The sequence below is a fragment of the Brachycentrus maculatus genome, unplaced genomic scaffold, assembly GCF_059751285.1.
Source record: "Brachycentrus maculatus isolate JH-2025_06_01 unplaced genomic scaffold, ASM5975128v1 h1tg000085l, whole genome shotgun sequence".
In the NCBI taxonomy this organism is placed as follows: Eukaryota; Metazoa; Arthropoda; class Insecta; order Trichoptera; family Brachycentridae; genus Brachycentrus; species Brachycentrus maculatus.
The window spans coordinates 493,907-519,507 of record NW_028280839.1 but is presented as its reverse complement, the minus strand read 5'-3'; the positions used below and the strand labels follow the sequence as shown (position 1 = coordinate 519,507).

The window sequence follows — 25,601 nt, the reverse complement described above, 5'->3', positions numbered from 1 at the left end:
TGATCAGCCCTCCCCTTCAGGCACCAGTCCAGGGTAACATTGAATAAATATTAAGAGTGAAAAATCACTTAAATTTATTTGACCCCCCCTGGGAATCAAACCCGGGACCTCCAGCACGGTAACAGATCATGCTGACCATTACACTACAGAGGCGGGCTTTTTTAAATACAACATTATAATCTGTTTAAATGCCTAAATTACAGAAAGTGATCACCTCAATATCAAATTTAAAAGTTTTATGCTTCTGCTGACAAAGATCTATGGTATTACAATTCAGATATGTAACCTACATTACATTAATAAAAAAATAATAATTTGTAATGAATTAATTAACTAAGCAATTTGATTCAAAAGCCTTAAAATTTTTTTTAAGACTTTACCGATCCAATCTTTTGAACTAAATAGTATTCTCTGGTCCTAGTTTTAATAATTTTAAAACCAGCATAATATCCCTATAATCAGAAACAAGAAAAATGTGTTCAATTAACTGTGTTTTAGCTTAAAAAAGTACTTTAATTTTTTTCTCAAGGTTTAAACCGTTACAATTGTGAATTATTTTCAATTTTTGAGTGCTGAAATAAGTCAATTTACAAAAATATTTGTCTTACGCTGATTGACCAACAATGAAGCCTTCGTTGGATTTTTTAAATATATTTTTTTTTATGAAGTAATTTGATTAAAACGTCAGTTTATATTAAATACAACAAGCAATATTATTCATTTTTAATACTAGAATTAAAAACATTTTATATTGCTCATTTATCATTAAAAGACCATGTCTAAATATCATAAAGAACTGATATTTTTATCGTGTTTTATTGATAACATTATATTATTATATGTAATAAAATAAGCATAGTTAAGGATACATATTAAATATTAAATTCACTGCAATGTTAAATTAAAGAAATTCTAACAAAATTTTATGCGAGTCCAAGGTAAATATAGTACTTATAGATGTTTTATTATTGAATGAAAAAAAAAGGGTTTTGTAAAATATATTTAGGGGGCATTGTAATGTAATATGTTCAACAACAAAAATTACCAACTTTTAACTCTTTGCTGATATAAAATTATATGCAAAAAAATATACAAACTTTAGATTACCGTGATTGAAGTTACTACTATGAGTTATTCATATCTCTAAAAAGAAAAAGAAAATATTGTCGATGTTTTTTGATCAACAATAATCTAATTTTTTGTAAATTTTTTAAGATACAAATTTAAAAATATGTCATTTCTAAGTAAAGAGGTTATGGTAAAAAATATCTATGAAAATACTACATTGCTAGGCGGTTTATTGTCAGTATCGTTGCGTCTATAGTATTTTATTTTATTAATTGGGGATAGTTATAAAAATATTAATTTTATATTTCCATGGTGAGAATGGTCTAATTTGTCAATTTGTTAGTAAATTTTAATAAATCCCTGCAACTGGTTACGAACCCCGGGATTACTTAAATAAAAAACAGATATTTGTTTGAAATCAGAAATGTTTTAAACTAAATCTACCAAAAGCTAATAAAGTAATAAGTCTCTAAAGCTTCTTTACATCTCACCAATAGATGTCTCTAGTGGAGTTCTAGTGATTCAAGAACAAGGTTTTTAAATTGGTTCATATATACAGAACTTCCAAGAATTTGAGTAGTGTGGTTGTCAATAATGGGTAGAATTGGTGAATGTTACACGTGTGTAAAGTGATCACTTAAACCAGCCGTCATAAGCCTATGACAACCGTCATAGGCTTATGACGGTCGTCAGCCCCGTAAATGCCCAGACTTCCATATTCTTCTTCATCTTTGATGAGATGTCAAAAATAATATGAAAATAACTCCTGTAATTGGAGATAATCCAGATTTTGTGAACAAGTATTTGGACACACTCAAAATGTTGTAAATCTACCACATTAGTAGTCACTGGGCTAAACTGACATTTGAATATTACTAAAATTAGTTATCAGTTTTAGTACTTCTGCATGAATTTATCACAATCGTATTTTTCCATTAATTTTTTTTCAGTTTTCACACTCTTTCTCCATAACTGTAAAAAACTTACTCCCCACATACAAAAAATATTTTTTAATTTAATTTAAGTAATACTGAACTTTCTCACTGTGAAAATATAATTTTTGACTATCCCATAGATTTTTTTATGAACGCAATTAGAACTTAAGTTGTAATTAGATATAAGTCTATTAGAAGCAGAATTATTAACGTATGTAGTTTAATGAAACCAATTAGTTTCATGTAATCCGTACAGTAGTAGTTGTTTAGAACTTGCCATTTCTACTATTTTATTCCCAATATGACAATGAAAGGTACAAAACTTATATTAAATAGTATATAATATATTATTTAGTCAACTTTACAGAGTTTTCATTTTTATGTTGCATTTACACTGCTGCTTACAATAAATTAATCAAATATTTGGGTTGCGGTCCCATGGTTAGTGCTAGATTCGACCGTACTCCACACAGCTTGATCCCCATTTTTAATTATGAGCCACTAGGCCTTCGAAAATAGTATTAAATTGCAATATTTGTGTATATAATAAAAATGCAAATATTTATCTAAAAAAAATGTTAAAAGTTATCAGAGCTCCAACAATATTGTCACAATAGATTTTACGAAATACATAGTGGTATTTACCAAGTGAAATTAAAATTAAAAATTAAATTATACTGTGCGAAAATCTACTATCAATTTTTTAACATGTTTTTATGATAAGGTTTTGGTGTGTTGAATCCAAGTTGTGTATTGATCTTGCGTTCTTCTGAATATGCAAATATTTCAATTAATTTTATAGGTAAGCCTTAGCAGCTTCTGTGAAAATACGAATCAAGTGGTAGCATAGTGGGGTTTGAATCTAACATCCAATAAAGAATCCGCTACACTAACCACGGAATCACAACCTTACCCTTATTGCCGTCACAATGAATAATTGAAATATTTAAAAAATAAAATAAATAAATTTATAAAGAAAATTACAGATTTGGATTTGGGATTCCTAAATATAATAAAAAACACCACAAAATTATTTCGATTCAATACTTTCTAGTTATTGCAGTATTGTTTAAAAATGAAATTCATTGGGAGCAATGATATAAAAATCATAATTTTTATTGAATAAATGTTTTTAAAATTAGTGGCATTACTTGCCATTTATGACACTTTTTTGTAAATTTGCATTCATTAATTTATCTACCTACGTCAGAAAGAAGCCAGTTATAAAGATATTTTTTACTTAGTTTACATATTGACTTATACATTTCTTTGATTTAAATAAGTTGAAAACGCAATTGATTTCATCCTTATGTATAATTTTTTTTATTGTTTGCCAAATCTGATTGAACCAGTGGTGGTTTGTACCACTGAGAAATCACCCGATAAGAATTTTAATGAGACATTCAAATAGGAAATAAAATATGGAAGATAATTTTGTATTCTATGATGGGTTGAGTTACTGAAACCCAAATTGGTGAAACCAAAAACTTCACCCATGTTCATGTGTGAAGCTCCAGCTTCGGCAGTAACAATCACATTTTAATAAGACTATGGGCGATTGTCTACTACCCGGAATTTGACTGTCGGGCAGTCCGGTTTTGAAAAATGAAAGGCACTACGACACTTTAGCGTGATCGAATTTAAGCGCAACGTGTTCACACACCGATCCGAAAAAAGATGGACAAAAGCACAAGCCAATCGTCGTTTTAAAACGCTAACTGAAGTGCCGGACGGTATAATTTCGTGTATTTCTGGGTAGTGGACAAGCGCACTATGTATGTAATACTTCAATACAATAAGAAAAATATGCTTCAAGACATGTCCAGACTTGTTTCAACTGGCTCAGTGTTTTTTTTTCACATTAGCGTAGATAAATTATTCTCCTCCCTTGCATTTGTATTATCAATAAAAGCAATAATTTTATTAAATAGTCAAATCCAAGCATTTAGCGTTTTCTACTACATATTATAAAAGATTGTGAATTTATAGTGCAATTGATGTCAATGAAAAATATTATAAAATTAAATATGATTTTTTAGATAATTCTTAAATGTTGTGTTCGTGAATGAAATGACAATGTAAATGATTTGAAAATATATTTTTGTGTGGATTTTACTTTTTGGTGTGGTTTTTGTGCAAAAGTATAACAAGATAAAATATATTTGGAAAAATAAAGATGTTTTATTTGAATTGAGTTTTTTTCTTTCCACGACTAGCCATTTGTTGGAAATAATTTTATCTAATAATATAAAAAATAAATTATAAATATATAAAAAAAAATAAGAATACAGAATATTCAAACACACCAGTATTTTATACTATTGATGTATACCTCCTGGGTTGGTGTTACTAAATAACCAATGAAATTTCCCTTTCGACGGTTGGCGCCAAAAATTGGCGCTCTTTACATAAAACAGGCATACCAATACAGTAAATAATAAAAATCGATACATTACTGTAAAGTTTCCTACATTTTTTTCCATTCTTATTTCATTGCGGTAAATTTGTAAACAAAAAAATTGACGTTTGTTTTGTCCGGTTTTGTCACTTCTGTCAAAATCGCGGTTTGGCGCGGCCCATGAATGTCGTGTTTCGCGTGCAATTGAAGTCTCGCGTTTTTTATTAAAACCTTATCGCGCCGTATTGTTCCGAATATTAATCGCTTTACTTTGGTATTTTGATATTCCGATCGTGCCAACATGTCGTATGCAACGCAAGTGGTAATATATATATTTTTTCATTTATAATTCATGCGTATTTACCTTTGATTCGCGGACAAAGAAAATTTTCTCATTTTCTGCGTTTGGAATCTTTCCAAAATGAAATATCACTACGAAAATTTCGATGCGATTTTGTTTTATCGGATGATGTGCATTTTTTAATAGAGAGGAAACGGGAGCAATTTATTGTTTTATTTATAGCTTTCAATTAATAAACCGTTTGTTGCAATATGTTGCGCGTATTCGCAATATTTATAATGTTAATGTGTTGCTAAACGAATTTTATGCCTCTAAGATTCATTTAAAAAAATAAACATGTATTTATTTAAGATTATGAGATATGCAATCTTACAATATGCTAGGAAAATGTCCCATATGGAAAATAAAAGTATATGAGATTTGCACAAATTTACGAAGAATTACGAGTAATTAATGATAAGCGGTTTAAATACACCATTATTCATCAAAAATAGTTGTTGATAGCTTTTTGTTATTGTCATTCAATCAATTTAATCTCGTTTTTCGCTGTTGAGATAATGGCTGCCTTATTTCGTAAATACGGTACATAAAAATACCTCTAATTATTACTGGCAAAAAACATTCAAGATAATAATGGTCCACGGCCTTTTATTTAGGGTTTAATTTTATTCTGCCATTTGAATTAACACCAAATACTCAAAAACGTTATTTAAAGCGAATTCTAGTATAGGGTGTTTTTGCGGTAAAAATAGATGCGTAAAAAAAGGATTTCCCAGGATTTATCGTAAAAAATTCCTATAAACGAAAATTGTCGAATGACGAGTGGATTCATTGTCAAAAATATCCAAATACTAGGATTTTCGATTGATGTTTGCATTTAATATTAAAAATACCTACAAACAAGGATCTTCCAATGGTTGGATTTACTATAAAAAATACCCAAAACGAGGATTTTCGAATGACGATTGCATTTGAGATAAAAAAATTTAATAAAGGATTTTTTAAAGACGATTGGATTTACAATTTAAAAATACCCAAAACGACGATTTTCGAAAGACGATTGGATTTACAATTAAAGAATATCTAAAACGAGGATTTTCGCATGACGATTGGATTTACGATGAAAAAAACTGAAAATAAGGGTTTTCGAAAGACGATTGGTTTTACGATTGACAAAAAACTGAAAATAAGGATTTTCGAAAGACGATAGGATTAACTATTAAAAAATACTTAGAAGGATTTTCAAATGACTGGATTTGTAAAAATACCAAAAAAACGAGGATTTTTAAATATTTTTTTGTTGGATAAAATATACCTCGAAGAGGTATTGCTATCTAGTGTTTTCATATATTTCTTTTACCGTAAACGAAAAGTATCTATTTATAAAGCCAATTTCATTTAAAGTTTTTGATATTTTATAGTATGAAGAACTTATATATTTTTTTGAGATTATATAATTTTTTGCTTTTTTTGCGTAATTTTACAAATATATCATTCGTAAGTAAAGAGTTTATGGCACAAAAAATTTATATATACGTTGCGTGTTTAACTTTAATTTTTTGCTCATAATATAATAATATGTAATTAGATTTTTCTTTGTTAGTATGTAACAACAAGTCGATTTCATTTTAAATAAACTACCGGCACAGTAAAATAGTTAAACAATTTTTTATTCTTCCTATAAAAACTTTCGGTCTTTTTAGACACGTGTAAAAATTTTATATTCAACGTACATTGATTAAATTATACGTAAATCTATCAGTAAAATAAATATCGAGGTACTTTTTTAGTTTCAAGGAAAATAAACAAGTATTATGTTTTTAAAGTTTTTGATAATCATCTGAAATAATGCTTTTCAAGATCAAAGTAAACTTTTGATTCCGTCTTAACCCTTTCGCTATTATGTTTATTAAAAGCATATTACATAATATATTATATTCTATTTATAAATATAGATTTGGCGTTTAATTTGTAGAACTCTATTTTAATTTATGTATTAAATATTAAAATCAGTTACTGATATTTTGAATCTACTAAGTTGTATTTTATTGTTGAAAATACATAAAAATAAAAGTTAATTGTTTCGCTTAGTTATGCCATTTTCAAATGAATGTCAAATTTGTTTGAAAATTAGAAAAAAAATCAGTGTTTGTTTTTAACATTTAATACGTTAACATATATTCTTGTTTCAATTGTGAGTTCGATGAATTTAAATATATATTTTCTATTTGAAACATTATTTCTTCGAAATTTTCTTTATCAAAAGCTTAAAAAAAGAAACAAAAAGTAATTATGTTTTATAATTGGAAAAATGTTTTGGAATTTCGGAAAAACTTTATCACCCAAAAAATCAAGTGACCTTGAATTTCGTGTTTAATTAATGTTTTTTAACATAATGGAAAACGGTTAAAAACGTATCCCGTTATTTCACACGTCTCTGGTATGTCACTTAGCCGTAATTTTTTCGTAACGTAGAACGTAATTAAAAAAAGACTAATATCGGTCTGGAATAAGATATATTTAATCTATGTTTCTGATTACAATATATAAGTGTTATTTGACAGAATGAATAAAAAATCTATTTTTTCATGAACATTCCAAAAGAATAACAGTGGAGTTTAAAATTTAGAAAAAAAACCGCGTGTTGAGCAGGCGCCTCCTAAAAATTAGATCATATATTTTTTTTTCAAATAAGCATGTAAACATTTGTAAGTAGCTACTTAAAAATATAAATAAATAATAAAAAAAAAAGTTTTAGTTACATGGTAATGTATATAAATGTAGCTGTTAATTTTTTCATCACACAAAAAGTTATTTGTATTCAAGTCTTCTGGGGTTATACTTATAAAAAAAATGAGTAGCATTGCTGTAAAAGTAGGTACCTACCTACCTACTTACGTAAGTCTAAGCTAATATGTATTTATCACACAGAAATCAACTTGAAGTATGAAAATACATATATTATTACAAAAAAAAAACATGTATATGTTTTTTAGTCATGTTTTTAAAAAATATATATTTAAAATATTTCCCATCATTATTTTTCGAACAATAGGTATTAAATAGTAATAAAATATTTTTTTTAAACTAAAGAAATATTTTTTATAATACTATTTTTTTAAGACTACCAACGAGATGGATTGACAGCTGGTAATCGACATTGCAGGAGGCTAGTCCCTCTTAAAAATAGGTCAGAAGGCCTACACCTAGAAGAAGAAGAGACCCTGAACAAAAACCTCTATAAATTCGATTGAGTCAACCTTGTAATAACCTTCCTCTTCTTTTTGTAGATCCTAAGGATCTGTTTGTGCCTCCGCTTGTCGCTCTTGGGACATTGACTCCCAGCTGTTGACTTCCACCCTTTTGGAGGTGTGCCTGGGGGTCTGCGTCCTTCAGGGTTTCCTTGAAGGGCGATACGTAGAAGTAACCGTATGTGTAATAACCCATTAGACAATACAGTTATAATATTTTTATATTTTCATATTACAGATCAAAAGCGTGGGACCGAAGATGGTTCCATTCTTCAAGTCCCTGGCGGTATACTTCGTGCTGTTCATCCCGTTTGATAGTCCGTCTGCGTGGGCTCTGTTTGTGAAGATTCTGCCTATGCTGAGTCTCATCTTCTTTGTGACGCTCCACGGGGTGGGGTTAAAAGAAGAGTAAGTGAAACTTGGTTTTTTATTTTTTTATTTCATCAGCTAGTTTATTATTATTTCGAATGATGAAATAAGGGAAGAATGTAAGGCTGATATAAGCATTATCGATAAAATTAAGAAAGGTGTTTTGAGATGGTTTGGACATGTGGAACGTATGAGTGAAGAAAGAACGTTTAAACAAATTTATGAGGCGAATGTAGTTGGAAAAAGAAGCAGAGGAAGACAAGGAAAACTTGGCACAATCAGGTATGTAAAATACTTGAAAGCGGCCAGGTCAGGAGTCGTAATAATCGCCGGGTATGTATGAGGAGATGCATGAATGTAGAAGAGGCAAAGAATGTTTGCAAAGACAGAGTGGTGTGGCGTTCGATTCTCTCTGCCTACCCCTGTGGGGAAGCGGCGTGATGGTTAGTTTTTTTTTTTTTTTTTTCAGCTAGCTTATTACATTTTACTATTTTAAAAAAGTTTAACACTTGTATAATACCACTTAATGAGTTTTATTTCATTACACACAACTAGTTTTGATAACTACAGATGTTTTCATCTGTGGAAGTCTTCATCAAAACGTTACATTTCCATTTTAAATGATTTTAAGTAATCAGGAATTCTAGCTTGTAAAATTGTCACGTTTTGGTGCGATTTAATGATTTCATATTGGTTGCCCTATACTGCCCGATAACAATGTGTTAAAATGAATTAAATGAATTTGTAAAGGTGTATAATAATAATAATAATAAAACCCTTATCCGCACCCCAATGGTGCATAGGGCACTGTGTCATATAAACGCAGTGTTATCTTGATCGTTTACACATGAAGGAAAGGTGATCAGCCCCCCGCTTCAGATACCAGTCCATGTTAATATTGAATAAATATTACAGTGAAAAAATCACTTATATTTATTTTACCCCCCTTGGGAATCGAACCCGGGACCTCCAGAACGGTAGCCGAGCGTGCTGACCATTACACTACGGAGGCGGAGGTGTATTATTTATATGTAAATAACTCACTAAACAAACTATGTACTAACATTACAAATGAAACTGCTATTGTTTGGCCAGATTAAAACACAAGTGTTATCAATCAGATCAAACAAACAATATTGAATACCTGCCATTATTTTCTAATCTGGTTTCGTTATCTTAAATGTTTTCTTAAGTCAATAATTTTCGCATAAAAATTTATGATATTGCATTTTTGAATAAGCAAAGAATCTCATAACATATGTATTTTTTATTAAACATACACCATGTTTAACATTCAACTTGTTTTTAAGAATTTTAAAATTGTCAAGCCTTGTGGGGCAACAAAGATAAACCCAATAAAAGTAAGCCATTTTGGTCAACAGAAGTAGACCTTTCAGAATAATACTAAAGCCCAAAAAAGTAAACCATAATGGTCAAAAAATAATAAAGGGTTACATTATTTCAAAAAGCCCTTTTTGGAATAATGTAACCCTTTATAACTAAACATTCGTCCACGCGACAATGCCTCTCTCCGAGAAAGTCAAGTACACTTGCCCTGCACTCGCCACGCTTTGTTCTTACCATCCTGATTGGTGCGAATAGTTCATCGGGTGATGCGATTGCAGTCACACAATAATTAGGAGGTGACCTACGGCTATATCGTCGTCCGGTTGACGAATGTTTAGTTACTATGTTAGTTGTTCGTAAAGGTATGTATTATCATGACATCAAGGTCATGATAAAAGATATTCTTGGTGAGAACCAGCTTATGATGGTCGTAAGCCCCATAAATGCCCAGACTTCTTTATTCTTCTTCATCCATGTTGAGATGTCTAAAAATAATACAGATTATTATTATTTAAATCTCCCCATAGTATATATTTCCCCGGAATGGTATTTTCTCCGTGTGAATTGACAAATACCCTTTGCTTCATCGTGTGCTAGAAGAGATAAAATTAATAAATGGTTTTGTTTCAGGTACACGTACGCTCGGAGGATTATGTTTGGATTGTTATTCTCGACCATTGGGGATGGCCTCTTGGTTTGGGATCATCTCTTCATCCATGGAATGTGTTGCTTTGCCATCGGCCATGTCTTTTACGTCTGGGCATTCGGTCTTGATACTCTCAACATGAGACTCGGTGTGTTGGTCTACGCCGTAACTGGATACGGTGAGTGCAAAAACTTGATTATATAGTCATAAGTAATGAACACATTCGGACGGGTGTTTTTTACTCTTGCGGATTCCGTCGGATTTTACAATTCGCTCATTCTTTTCAAGTTGTATTTACTATGGTAAAAATTTATACAATATATCTCCCTCAGTATCTGAGAAACCCTGGTTCTCCCAGATAACTCTAAACAAGTTCGAGACAACATCCAACTGCAGAATGCGGATAAGCCAATGCTGTTGCAGTTCTCACTTGTTATGAATACATGTCCGGGATACTGCCATGTGTGAACGTCATCTTGAAGAGCCATGTGTGAAGACCTACATAGATCACATCGCTCACTCCTTTCAACAACGTCATAAATCAAAAAGCTTGATTTTTGAGGAGAATGTTTTTAAAGTTTAAAAATATAATACAATGTATTAAAAATAAATATCAAGCCACTTACTGAACTTTTAACTGTGCAACAGATCTTTTTAGGTAAAACCTGAAGGTTTTTTTCTCTATTTGAAAAATATTTAGCATATTTAAAAAAAATAATTAAACAATACCATTCCTTCAAAATGCGAAAACAACACTTTCTGCTCTGTAGCGGGTAAATATTAAGTTAAAAATATGCCGCTTTTGCTAGGATATAGTACATTTTCTGGGCATTCAGAAAACATGTACAACTGAAAATTAACGATTTTTGATTTATGACGTCCTTGAAAGGAGTGAGCGAATTGTGTATACATAGGTAAGACCTGCCAAGAAATCTGGTCCAACAGCTCAGGGATGAAACACGCAAAGGAACTGATCATGGGATACTCGCGGAAATTCACCACAGAAGCTGTAAAGCTTAGCAAAAAACAAATAAGGATCCTAACCAGAACCTTGACAGGACACTGCAGACTGAGGAAACACATGACTCCTCCATGCAGATTTTGTATGGAGGATAACAAAACGTCAATTCACATTCTCTATAATTGTGACGCACTCGCTGGCAAACAAAGTCACATCCTTGAAGGATCTCTACTGGACTCCGAGAAGGTGAAGTTCCTACCACCAAGACAGGTCGTGAGTTACATGACTCACGTAGGTCTTGGGAGTGAGCTGTGATACAGAGGGAGGTCACATTAGACCTAATATGGTCGCAGTGACATAAGGGATGCAAGATCCCAATAGGTAAGACCTTTACAATGAAATTGGTACATAATATTCATATAAAAACATTGCACGAATCCTTCTTTTCTGACTTTGAAATGAGGCCGGCGCAGAAGGTAAAAATACCCTTCCCATTGTTAAGCATCAATCGACCAAACGGGTAGAAATACCTTTCCTGTCCTTAGTGTGTAGATATAACATTGGATGTTATTTTCAGTTTTATATAGTTACTTTAAAAATCACACATTACGAAACCGAGTAAGAAATACCGACATCCGGAGCATGTGTAAGACAGAGGGTATCGTAAGGTGGGGACGACAACGAAGGCGATACTGGAATGATCATGTAAACAGAATGTCAGATGACAGACTTCCACGTATCGCCCTTCAAGGAGTCCCTGAAGGACACAGACCCCAGGCAGACCTCCAAAAAGGTGGAAAGACAGCTGGGAGTCAACATCCCAAGAGCTAAACAGATCCTTAGGATCTAGAAAAAGAAGATGAAGAATACTTTAAAAATTACAGTCATAAATTAATAAGTGGCATTTTAAATGTGGATATGTCAAATAAAAAAAAAAAACAAAAACCGCTGTTCCCTACTCTGTATAATAATGAATAAATAAATTATTGTTATTCTATGCTTCGTAATGATGATGTAAAAGATTTTTTATAAATAAAATTGATTACAATAATCTTTTTTTAAATTATCACTAATGACATAATGTCAAAAGGTGTTGATTATAATACTAAGGAATAATAATATGGCCAAGGTCACACACATTACATATTATGTATTTGTACGTAAGAACTATCAATTTGTAGTGATAATTGAATCGTAAATATAATATACTATTTCAAATTGATAAATAAGAAATATAATTACATATTTGTAAGAAGTTTTTATTGTGATAATTGAATTGTAATATAATGTCTTCAAACCCTTATCTGCACCCCAATGGTGTATAGAGCACTTCATCATACAATCACAGTGTTATCTTGATCGTTAACACATGAAGGAAAGGTGATCAGCCCTCCACTTTAAGTACCAGTCCAGGATTCATTAAAAAACACCCTTATCCACACCCCAATGGTGCATAAGGCACTGCATCATATCACTGGAGTGTTATCTTGATCATTAACAAGAAAAGGTGACCAGTCCAGGGTAATATTAAATAAACATTAGAGTGAAAAAATCACTCAATTTTTTTTGACCCCCCCTGGGAATTGAACCCGGGACCTCCAGAATGGTAGCCGAGCGTGCTGACCATTACACTACGGAGGCGGAAAATCCAGGGTTAGTATTGAATAAATATTATAATGAAAAATCACTTACATTTATTTGCCCCCCTCCCTGGGAATTGAACCCGGGACCTCCAGAATGGTAGCTGAGCCTGCTGCCATTACACTGCGGAGGCGGGGGCTAAATTACCCTCAATAAGTATTAATTACTAAAAACCATCATTTGGGTTAAAGAAGAAAATATTTATAAAAAGGAACGATGAATTCTATCTCTGTATTTACCTAAAATGTGGACTTACCCATTTTTCAGAGTATACCAGCGGTATATCATTGAATCATAATCAAGTTTGGATATACTCCAGTTGTTATTGAACTGGTATTATTGTCCGCCTCCGTAGTGTAATGGTCAGCACGCTCGGCTACCGTTCTGGAGGTCCCGGGTTCGATTCCCAGGGGGGGTAAAATAAATATAAGTGATTTTTTCACTGTAATATTTATTCAATATCACCCTGGACTGGTACCTGAAGCGGAGGGCTGATCACCTTTCCTTCATGTGTATACGATCAAGATAACACTGCATTTATATGAAGCAGTGCCCTATGCACCATTTGGTGCGGATAAGGGTTTTTATTATTATTATTATTATATTTATTTAATGTATTTTCCTCAATATTGGTTTCAACATCTATTAGGAAACACATTAAATTAAATTAAAACATGCCCACATGGAAAAGTCGTTTGTGATCAATAACCACGAATAAATAACATATCGCTCACTCCTTTCAAGAACGTCATAAATCAAAAATCATCAATTTTCACTTATGCATGTTTTCGGAATGCCCAAAAAATGTACTATATCCCAGCAAAAGCGGCATATTTTTAACATAATATTTACCCGCTACAGGGCAAAAAGTGTTGTTTTTGTATTTTGAAGAAAAGGTATTGTTTAATTATTTTTTTAAATATTTTAAATATTTTTCAAATGGAGAAAAAACCTTCAGGTTTTACCTAAAAAGATCTGTTGCATAGTAAAAAGTTCAATAAGTGGATTGATATTTATTTTTAATACATTGTATTATACTTTTAAACTTTAAAAACGTTCTCCTGAAAAATCAAGTTTTTTGATTTATGACGTTCTTGAAAGGAGTGAGCGGTATATACTCTGAAAAATATGTAAATTGAGCACGCTTCTTTTGGGCATTTTATGGGACAACTTATCTGACCTTATTTTACATAAATTTGCATAAAATCTTGACCAGAGAACTTTACTTTTGAGATTTTAATGTCCTCGAGGAAAAATATTGTATGTTAACACAATTTTTTTTTCATTCAAACCCTTATCCGCACCCCAATGGTGCATAGGGCACTGAATCATATAAACGCAGTGTTATCTCGATCGTTAACACATGAAGGAAAGGTGATCAGCCCTCCGCTTCCGGTACCAGTCCAAGGTAATCTTGAATAAATATAAGAGTGAAAAAATCACTTATATTTATTTGACCCCCCCTGGGAATCGAACCCGGGACCTCCAGTACGGTAGCCGAGCGTGCTGACCATTACGCTACGGAGGCGGACACAATTAAACACAATTTAAAAAAAAAAATCCTTACCATCCTTAGTTAAAACAAAATATAATAGATTTATATTATCAACTGACACTTGGTGATGGAATTGCATTTTTAATATATTATTAGATTAAAACCAATATTTTTAGCTTTTCCACTTTATTTTTATTTGACCAGCGCTTATTTTTTTCGGAATTTGCAATTCATATAATAGATACTAATCACTCATTTCACTCTCATAAATTAAAATTATTACACCTTGTTCCATATAAAGGCCAAATTATGAATTATCTTGAAAATTTAGAAATCCAAAAAAACCTGAATTCTAATAATAATTTATTAAATAATATATTGTTTCAAAATTCTTCACCATTGCTTTCCATTTTTCCTTTGTTTTCAAACTCCGTCCCTTGACTAACCCCTTCCCCTTACTTTCCCCTCTCCTTATTTATAGAACAATTTTATATTTTATATTTTAGTTATTATACAGACCTGAATGATGGAAGTTTAACTTCTGAAACATGTAGTCTATAATAAAACTCAAGTGGTAAAAAACAAGTGTTTTCTTTAATCATTGTAACATGTCTTATCACAAAGTTAATGCCGAAACAATAAATAAAAATCTTTCCATCATAAATATTTGACATTTTGCACTTACAACTCTTTACCTTTCACCTACGGATATTCATTACGAGGTTTTATTTCCTTATTATTATTCCTAATGATTTTATAAAACTAGAAATACCACTTTGGAGCACATGGTTTATTTAGATATGTTAATATATGCAAGAATTTTATTGCATAATAAAAAGTGTAAATAGACATTCAAAAATCTTGACGGTCAATAATTATCATCCACTAATTTTATTAAACATTTATTGCACATAACATAACAATTATGAATAATGTGGGGTTTCAGTGCTTTTTTAACTTTTAATTTATTTTTAAAAACGCTATGATGAAGCCATATTTTAGCTTCCAGTGCTCGCGTGTAGTCTAATGGACCACATGCTCAGATGTCACCTTAGATAATGCACATATCGCTCACTCCTTTCAACAACATCATACATCAAATATTTTCAATTTTCAGTTGTGCATGTTTTCGGAATGCCCAGAAAATGTACTATATCCCAGCAAAAGCGGCATATTTTTAACTTAATATTAACCGCTACAGGACAGAAAGTGTTGTTTTTGCATTTTAAAGTAAAGTTATCGTTTGATTATTAAAAAAAAAAAAAAAACTAACTAACCATCACGCCGCTTCCCGCAGGGGTAGGCAGAGAGAATAGAGCGCCACACCACTCTGTCCTTGCAAACATTCTTCGCCTCTTCCACGTTCATGCATCTCCTCATACATACTATTTTTTTTAATATACTTAATATTTTTCAAATGGAGAAAAAACATTCAGGTTTTATCTAAAAAGATCTGTTGCACAGTAAAAAGTGGCTTGATATCTATTTTTAATACATTTTATTATATTTTTAACTTTAAAAACGATTTCCTGAAAAATCAAGTTTTTTGATAAATGACGTTGTTGAAAGGAGTGAGCGATATAGGTGGTTGTTTCTGATTCATTTGATGGGTTAGATTGCTCACTACAGAGCTGTGCAGTATTTAACCCCAAGCCCATATTAACCCTTTCCGGTCCTATGTCGAATGTCATTCGACATTTTTTATCTCCATCAGTTTAGTGTTAAAATACAAGCAAACATATATTTTTCTCACTCGTATTTAGTGTGCGGTATACTGGGACGAGGATTCAATGATTTTTATAATTTTTTTTTTTTTTTAACTCAAGTGTAGTTTTGTTAAAAAAAAACTTGGATGTATTGTTTTACCCTGTAATGCTGTAAATCTATTGTGGATCTGATGAAATTTTTATTTTTATTTTTATGGACCGAAAAGGGTTAAGGACCCAGTTTATCCCGATATCAAATACTAAATTTGTATAAAAACAGTAAAGTAATAAGGTTGAATAAATAAACAAAGTCTTCTCCATAAAACTTGGAGATTCAATTTGTGAGATTTATTTGTGAATAAGTTATCAAAATGTAAATGTTATAAAACTCCCATTACCTTTTAAAATGTGCATATATGCATTTTTAAAAAAATTCATTTTGATGTAAAATGATTTTGATTAGTGTAAAGAGCGTTCTAAACAATAAAATTATCTATTTTTAATTTAAGTTTTACTTAGAAAGTACCACTACATCTTAAAATATATTTTAAGAAGAGATGTTTTTTTCAATGCATTCCGCATCATTTTCAAACACCGTATGTGAAGCTAATTCTAAATTGGGTTCTTGGGACGTTGAAGGTTGAAGAGGGGGTGGTAGCTGTTTCTTATTTTTATTTATTTATTTTATTATTATTATTATTTCTTATCAGTGGGAACATAGACCATAGGAGGAGGCTTTAGTCATTGTCATATTGTTAATTATGGTTTTATTATTATTTTTATTTTTATGAATTTCTATTGTTTGCAAAATGTTGCAGTTTATGACCTTTCGTATGAACTACTTTGAGGATTTCTATGTTATTGTTGTAAATTTGTGATCATTATCCATCAAATGGTTAGAAAATTCTGATTTTTAAAATTTCTCAAACGTTATTCATGTTCCCTGATTCTTGTTTTGAATTTTCTTAAAGTCATACCAATGGTCGAACTTTAATTTATATATGAAATGATGCGGAATGCATCGAAACACGTGACATAATTGATTTTAAGAAATGGTGATATTTACTTAGTAAAACTTCAATTAAAAATTAATAGATTTTGCCTCAAAGTGACTGCCGAATCAATTAATGAAATTATAAGAAATTGTTAAATTTCGATAAGGTTTAAGTTTTTGACATTTAAATAGCAATTTTAGAGCATTCATGAAACGATAAATTAAATTAAAGTTAATAAAGGATGAAAGCAGACTGAATGCAGTCGAAATGCGATCCCTCAGACGAATGTGTGGCAAAACGATGTTTGATAGATGTTCGAATGATGAAATAAGGAAAGAATGTAAGGCTGAGATAAGCATTGTCGATAAAATTAAGAATGGTGTGTTGAGATGGTTTGGACATGAGGAGCGTATGAGTGAAGAAAGAACGGTTAAACAAATTTATGGGGCGAATGTAGTTGGAAAAAGAAGCAGAGGACGACCGAGGAAAACTTGGCACAATCAAGTATGTCAAATACTTGAAAGCGGCCGGGTCAGGAGTCGTAATAATCGTCGGGTATGCATGAGGAGATGCATGAATGTAGAAGAGGCAAAGAATGTTTGCAAAGACAGAGTGGTGTGGCGTTCGATTCTCTCTGCCTACCCCTGCGGGGAAGCGGCGTGATGGTTAGTTAGTTAGTTAGTTAAAGTTAATGTTCTACCTAACTTAGTTAAAACATTATCTTCCGTATGGATTTAATGCCCCGATTACACCTAGCTAAGATGCTGAATTAAAGCTTATTTCACAATGAATATGAAACAAAAATACCAGACAGTTGAAAATGATTGTCGTACACGAACACTTTAAATTATATATCACAAGGACTATGGCAACATTCGAGCTTCAAGTACTTACCTAAATACAGTTATTATGTCTTCAAACGCATGCAATAGTGCAATTTAACATTATTTATGTAGCAAATCCATGATATTATTGACAATAGAGATTTTATTTCGTGTTTAAATGTTGTACAGGAAAAAAATATTGTTGGACTTTATCTTCAAGAATATTATTATGCTTATGAAAATGCTGAAAAGTAAATGGCCTACTATAATTTTTTTTGTGGGTCAAACGCGGTGAAATTAATGTCCAAGATTTGTCAGTCATTTAGATAAACATTGTGCATAAACAATATGTTTGTTTTTCGTTTTTGTTTTCGCGTTTTGTCTCTTCTGTGACTAAAGTTGTACCTTTTCCACTCATTGCAGTATGGCAGAACACTGTAAGGATCAGTTTGCCAAAAGCATGTCAAAACAATGTCAAAGTCATCAGTAATTTTTAAAACTTGCAATAAGTGATTGAAAAGTCTTCAAAGTAGATATCTGTATATATTTTTTATACTCGACAAGTTGTTTGTGGAGTCAAAGTATGTCTTTTCAATTCTGATTTGATTCAACATCTGGTAAACACACTCTGGTATAATAATATTGACATTTTATACAGTGGCTCTTCAGTTAATTAACTGCCAAGGTTTTGGTGTTTACTCAAATAGTTACATTTTTAATTCATACATACTCACTGTTACTGGTAACCAAGGAAAGATTCACATTTAGTGTTTTTATTGATTTGATGTTTAACTCCATTTTGAATATTAAAATGAAAACACTGATTTGAGCCTACTAAGTTGAATATTTTATTTACAATACACATGTTATAAATAAATTAACTGGTCAAATTATAAGCTAAAATAAAAAATAAAATAAAACGATATTTTCTAGAGTTTCTTCTTCTGTGACCTCACATACAAATGAAGGAATTTCTGCTCAGTAAAAATCTTCTTTCATCTCACCATAGATGTCTCTAGTGAAATTCTAGTGACTTTAAGCACAATGTTTCGAATTTGAACAATATATTTAGAAGTTTCTATATTTTCGAACAACAAAGGTAATTAGTCATCCATACATGTTTAAACATGAATTATTTTCTATTTGTTTGTAATTTTGTATTTTTTGTGAATTATATATAAATAAACGAAAAAATATATTTACTATAGTCTTTCATTTGTTTTAAGCATAAATAAAATATACGTAAACACGTCCACCGGGCGTGACGTACTGACATGTCCCAGTTGAAGATTTCGCGCCCGTTGTATGTTACGTAATTAAAAAGTGAACTCCCCAGTTAACATGTTAATATTTCCATATTATGTACGTATTACGTACATAGTAAGTCGATATTCATATCGTGGTGTGTCCCAATTTTAACATAATTTGTCTTGGACTTGATCTTTCCCTTTTCCCCTTTTCCTTCCTCCCGCTCCTCTTCCAGGTATTTACAATTAACGACATATCGCTCACTCCTTTCAACAACGTCATATATCAAAAAACTTAATTTTCAGGAGATCGTTTTTAAAGTTTAAAAATATAATAAAATGTATTAAAAATAAATATCAAGCCACATATTGAACTTTTTATTGTGCAACAGATGTTTTTAGGTAAAACCTGAATGTTTTTTCTCCATTTGTAAAATATTTAGTTTATTTAATAAAACAATACCTTTTCCTCAAAATGCAAAAACAAAACTTTCTGCCCTGTAGCAGGTAAATATTAAGTTAAAAATATGCCACTTTTGCTATACTACATTTTCTGGGCATTCCAAAAACATGCACAACTGAAAATTGACGATTTTTGATATATGACGTTGTTGAAAGGAGTGAGTGATATCGCTCACTCCTTTCAAGAACGTCATAAATAAAAAAACTTGATTTTTCAGGAGAGCGTTTTTAAAGTTTAAAAATATAACACAATATATTAAAAATAAATGTCGAGCCACTTATTGAACTTTTTACTGTGTAACACATCTTTTTAGGTAAAACCTGAAGATTTTTTCTCCATTTGAAAAATATTTAATATATTTAAAAAAATAATGAAACAATACCTTTTCTTCAAAATGCAAAAACAACACTTTCTGCTCTGTAGCGGGTAAATATTAAGTTAAAAATATGCTTCTTTTGCTAGGATATAGTACATTTTCTGGGCATTCTGAAAACATCCACAACTGAAAATTGTCGATTTTTGATTTATGACGTTCTTGAAAGGAGTGAGTGATATGTGAAATTTTGTAAATAGAATGTTACAATTAACTTTTTTTTTTTGTTACTCATTATTGTGTATATATTTATTTAACTGTTCTGTTAAATTTCCAAATAAATAAATGAAAAATAAAAATATTTCAGTGGGTCTCAGGATATGGCCCGGTACGACGGGAGTGTTCACGGTTGGAGTGCCCGTGTACTGTGTGTTCCTGAGCACCATGGTGTGGACGGCCGCGTCGCGTGTGGTCTCCTCACCCGACAACTCCTGGCTGTGGACCGAGATGTCTTCCTGCCTCGGAGCCATCTCCTTCGCTGTGTCGGACGCCTTCATTGGATTCGATCGATTTGTCTTCCCCGTCCCAAATGCTCAAGTGAGATACTTAGAAAATTTACTAATTATTATCTATTTTTTTATCTATTTTAACTTTACGTACAGAAAAGAAATAAGTACATTGGCGGGATTATTGCTAAAAAGCAATATCTTCCAACCAAGCAAAAACAGACTAGTGATATTGGTCAAAACGTTTGACACCATTTATAGCTGTTTGCAATCAGAGGGTAGATAGTACTTTAACATTTAAAAAAATGTAAATTATAAATTGATGATAATAAGGAAGGCAAGGAAAAAAGGGAGTTTAGGGAAGGAGGTAAAGGAAAAAACTAAGGGAGGAGATTTGATGGAGAGTTAGGTTTCTAATGATAGATAGTAATGTCTCAGATGTTTCTTAAAGGTTATTAGAGAAGGTGCATTTTTTACTAGGAGAGGAAATTCATTCCATAGTCTGGCCGCTTGGACAGAGAAGGAATTACCGAAGAATGATGTGTTATGGCGAGGAATGGAAAGCGTTCTTTTTTGGGAAGAACGAAGTGATAGACCATGATCTGAAATGTAAATAAAATTTTCAGCAAGATATTTAGATGCATTGGGGTTGTGAATAATACTATAAAGTAGCGTGAAAGATAGAAGATTTATGCGCTGGTTGAAGTGAAGACATTTTAGTTATTACAAATTATGTTGAGAATCCGCGTTTATTTTGCACAAGAGATTTTGGTTTACAATTAACTTAAAATTTACAGGTTTTTATTCTAAACTGATATTCACAAAAATATTATTAAAATGTTACAAAATTTTTGTCACAATGAGACACAGGTGTAGGATGTATCGACAGTTCAATTGCAGTTTCGGTGACGGAAGAGAGAATGTACTCGTCTCGCTCTCGCTTATAATGGCTTGGTGACGTCACACTGCTATGTTCGTAACCGCGCGGGAAATTCACCACAGCATTATTGTTTTTTTTTTTCTTCCAGCTAATCATTATGGTGACTTACTACTTCTCTCAATTTGCAATTGCCCTGAGCGTCGTGGAGTCCAGCACCATATACAAATTGACTCAAGAAAAATTGGTCCAAGATAAATTGGCTCAAGAGAAAGCCAGGAAGGAACAGAAAGGAAGGGATGGAGCCAGAGCGAGGAAAACCACTGTGAAACAACACTAAGAATACATTTTAAACTACTATAATCGGATGTTTGAATTAGCTATCGCTGTGTAGTAATAAAATGATTAAAAAAAAAAAAAACATATCGGTATGTTTTCGGGATGCCCAGAAAATGTACTATATCCCAGCAAAAGCGGCATATTTTAAACTTAATATTTACCCGCTACAGGGCAAAAAGTGTTGTTATTGCATTTAGAAGAAAAGGTATTGTTTAAATATTTTTTTAAAAATACTAAATATTTTTCAAATGGAAAAAAAACCTTCAGGTTTTACCTAAATAGATCAGTTGCACAGTAAAAAGTTTAATAAGTGGCTTGATATTTATTTTTAATACATTGTGTTATATTTTTAAACTTTAAAAACATTTTCCTGAAAAATCATGTTTTTTTTAATTTATGACATTCTTGAAAGGAGTGAGTGATATGGATGTCCACAGTGGTATGAATTACATGTAGGCACAAAAGCAGCGCCTACCCTTCTTTACTCACAGATATTTTTTTTTAAATTTCCTTCCTTAGTGTTTGTACCCTGCTTATAAATACAAGGTAAATTTACGGATAAGAGATTTTTAAATACATATATACTACAGTGTTTTCAAAGACATATTGTATGGAAAAAATAGGTAGAGCAGTGCAGTTCAACCGCTCTACTCTGCCAGATATTTAGTTATTTTTTTAAAGGAATAATAACCCGCAAAGTCTCTGTTTTTAAAGGCTTGTCTGCAGGTAGAAAAGTAAGGATAGGAAAGGTGAATGTGAAAATCGCATCACACATATCCAGACCAATGGAAAATAGACCTTTCGTGAATTTATTTACACAAGCAAAACGATAACATTCAGGGATACTTATCTTTGAAATTAAATGGTCTATTTGGGAACAAAATTTATTCCATTTAAAATGGGTTTTTTTACACTTCAAGTAAATGTTTCATATAAATGTTCCTTCGGCAGTCTAATGGTCAGCACGCTCGGCTACCGTACTGAAGGTCCCGTATTCGATTCCCAGGTGGGGGGTCAAATAAATATAAGTGATTTTTCACGATAATATTTATTCAATAATACCCTGAACGGAGGGCTGATCACCTTTTCTTCATGTGTTAACAATCAAGATAACACTAAGTTAATATGATGCAGTTTCTTATGCACCATTGGGGTGCAGATAAGGGTTTGAAGGAGAAGAAGAAATGTTAGACACTAACATTAAAGCTTTTTGATAGTATGTTAATATCCTTTTAAAAACGACAATATCCAAATGACAAGAGCGTCACTTTTTTTTTAACAACAGCGATAACTCATTCAAGCCCTATTATATCAACACATTTAAACATTGTTGAAAAGTGTTTTCGATGGCACAGATGCTAAAATCCCAAAGAAAAATGAACCCAGTTACCCCCTAACACAGGGGTTCCCAAAGTGTGCGCCGTGGCGCCCTGGTGCGCCACAGAAAGTAAAGAGGGGCGCCGTGAGTCGATCCTCTATCATCCGAAACCACAAATATTCTCGGGTACCTATGAAGCAACATTTTTTTTTGAGAGCTAGCACATATTTCTTCCGACTATAATATATGTATATACATATATAGACACACTGTCTTTTCCAAATAGCTTACTAAAGTAGGGCGCCGTGACAAAATACTAAACTTGTAAGTGCGCCGCGGGCTGAAAAATATTGGGAACCCCTGCCCTAACAGGACAGATAGTCACCTGAAAGAGGCAGGAAAAATTCCTCTATCCGATTTTATGTGATTTAAAAAAATATGGTTTTTATTAGTCAAGATTTTAAGTAAAACAATATTTCCTTAAAAATATTAAGGAAATATTGTTTTAGTGTTAAGAATTTATTCTGTATGTATGTCCAAACCAAAAAGCATTGTAGTTGCAAAGTTTTTATTTTATTTTTACCCTTACTGGTACAATGTCGAAATTCATTAGACGTGGATTTTTTTCCTCAAGGTCCAACGTCGAATGTCATTTGGATTTTATTTTCATCATTAGCATTATTAACTTAAAATGCAAGCTCACATTTTTTCACTCGTATCTATTACAACGAATATGTAACTTCTACTGTGTAATGTCTACACGGATTTTTAAAAAAACATTGATGACTGGAAAGGGTTAATATTGCTTTTGTATGTTTCTGTTATATACCTACAGTAATGAAAAATCAGTATTCTACTTAAACAATTTCGCTCAGTCTTTTGAAAACATATATGACGTTTCATCCCAAATGTTAAAACATAATACCTCTGTACTATTATAATCATATGTATTACTCAACACCTTAAAAGGTGGTTATTTCCTGATTGTAGTAAGCTACATAAAGAAATTTATTTGTTGTAAAATACTTAGTAAATGTTCTCATTGTGAATATATACATGATCTAGAAAAAAATCTACACAGTTTAGTAATATAAGAAAACAATAAACTGGTGTTAATGATATTTTGTCAGAACCGAGTAAAAATGTGAATTAAAAAATATATTCTTAACAATTAGTACTATGCAAGTGTGGCTTTTTGACTTGGACATACATAATTTAATGTCATGTTATATTTTCCTACATATGTTAATTCTCCCTCGGCAATCATTTAAAATGAATCACAAATGACAAGAATATTTGAATAACTTTAGATTTTTTTGTCAGTAACTTGGTTATGGAATTAAACCATGTTTACTGGTCAACTGTTCTAAAGTAAACTAGTAATGAATGCCCTAGTTTACATTGCCCGTCCGGTTACAAAAAAACAGATTAGAGTGAGTACTTTTACCTGTTGCCAACTTGCAGCAGTTTGCACTCTGTAAAATAATCTGTTTCAAAGGTGAATATTTAAATATTCACCTTTGAAAATTGACACTGGAGAGTGCGCATTTATGCCCGATGTTTCCATTAGAGTAGTTTCAGTTGCGCTAAGTTGAGCCATTTGCTTACAAAGCCAGTTTACTGACATAGGGTGTTTGTCCACTACACGGGATTTCACCGTCCGGCAGTCCGGTTTTAAAAATGAAAACGACTATGACAGTTTAGCGTGATCGAATTTACGCGCAATTTTCACGCATCGATCAAAAGCACCGATCTGAAAAAATATGGACAAAAGCACAAGCCAATCCAAGCCAATCGTCGTTTTAAAACGCTAACTTACGTGCCGGATAGTAAAATTCCGTGTAATTCCGGGTAGTGGACAAGCGCCCATAGACTTTAAAATCTTTCATTTCAATTTGGAGAAATATGTCATAAATAATAAAATGTGTGTGTAGTAATAGATGTTAGAATAAGAATGTGAATTTGATGTTAACTGTACGTTAGCCCAACCATGAGCCAAGGTGTAATGTTACCTTTTTGACTATTTTAAAAATAATTATCGCAAAATACTGATGTTTTACAAATTCATACAGTAAAATTACTACATATGTACTATATCACAAACTCATGTGCCCTAGGGCTGGTATGTGTATTCCTTTAAATATATTCCACTCCTAGATCCAAAGGAATATAAAGCGCACAACCGGTCACTGAGACTTTACATAATTAATAATCAAATGATCAATTTGTGAATAAATTCCTAGTATGTATATTAATTACTTCGCTGCCATCTATGATCATTTATCTGGAGTGATATTAATCAAATACTAATTTTCGTACAGTCAAAATAATAATTTATGACTTCGCCTTAACTGTTCCGAAAAATTGGTTCACTTCATAAACAGGAAAACATGATAAGGAAAACTTTTACTGTGACTATAATATTTTATGTTATTACAATTGTAAATTACTGTTTAAATTTAACGACGCATAATATTGTATAATATTGATGTAACTTTAACAGATAAAACCAGTGGTTCTTAAATTTTTCACCAGCACTTCATAAAAAAACCAGAATTCGGGGCGATATCTACAATTGGGAACCACTAATCTAGATAAGAG

General features: G+C 31.7%; 1 protein-coding gene across 1 annotated transcript; it reads left to right on the top strand.

Annotated features, from left to right (window-relative positions):
- The first annotated feature begins 4,549 nt into the window (after nucleotides 1–4,549).
- On the top strand, nucleotides 4,550–24,157 carry LOC148310916 (lysoplasmalogenase TMEM86A). The gene is made up of 5 exons (XM_088257591.1): nucleotides 4,550–4,723; nucleotides 8,192–8,361; nucleotides 10,300–10,493; nucleotides 20,328–20,557; nucleotides 21,495–24,157. Exons 1-5 carry the CDS (start codon nucleotides 4,703–4,705, stop codon nucleotides 21,681–21,683), a joined length of 804 nt encoding a protein of 267 aa, XP_088113717.1. The 5' UTR covers nucleotides 4,550–4,702; the 3' UTR covers nucleotides 21,684–24,157.
- The last annotated feature ends 1,444 nt before the right edge of the window (nucleotides 24,158–25,601 follow it).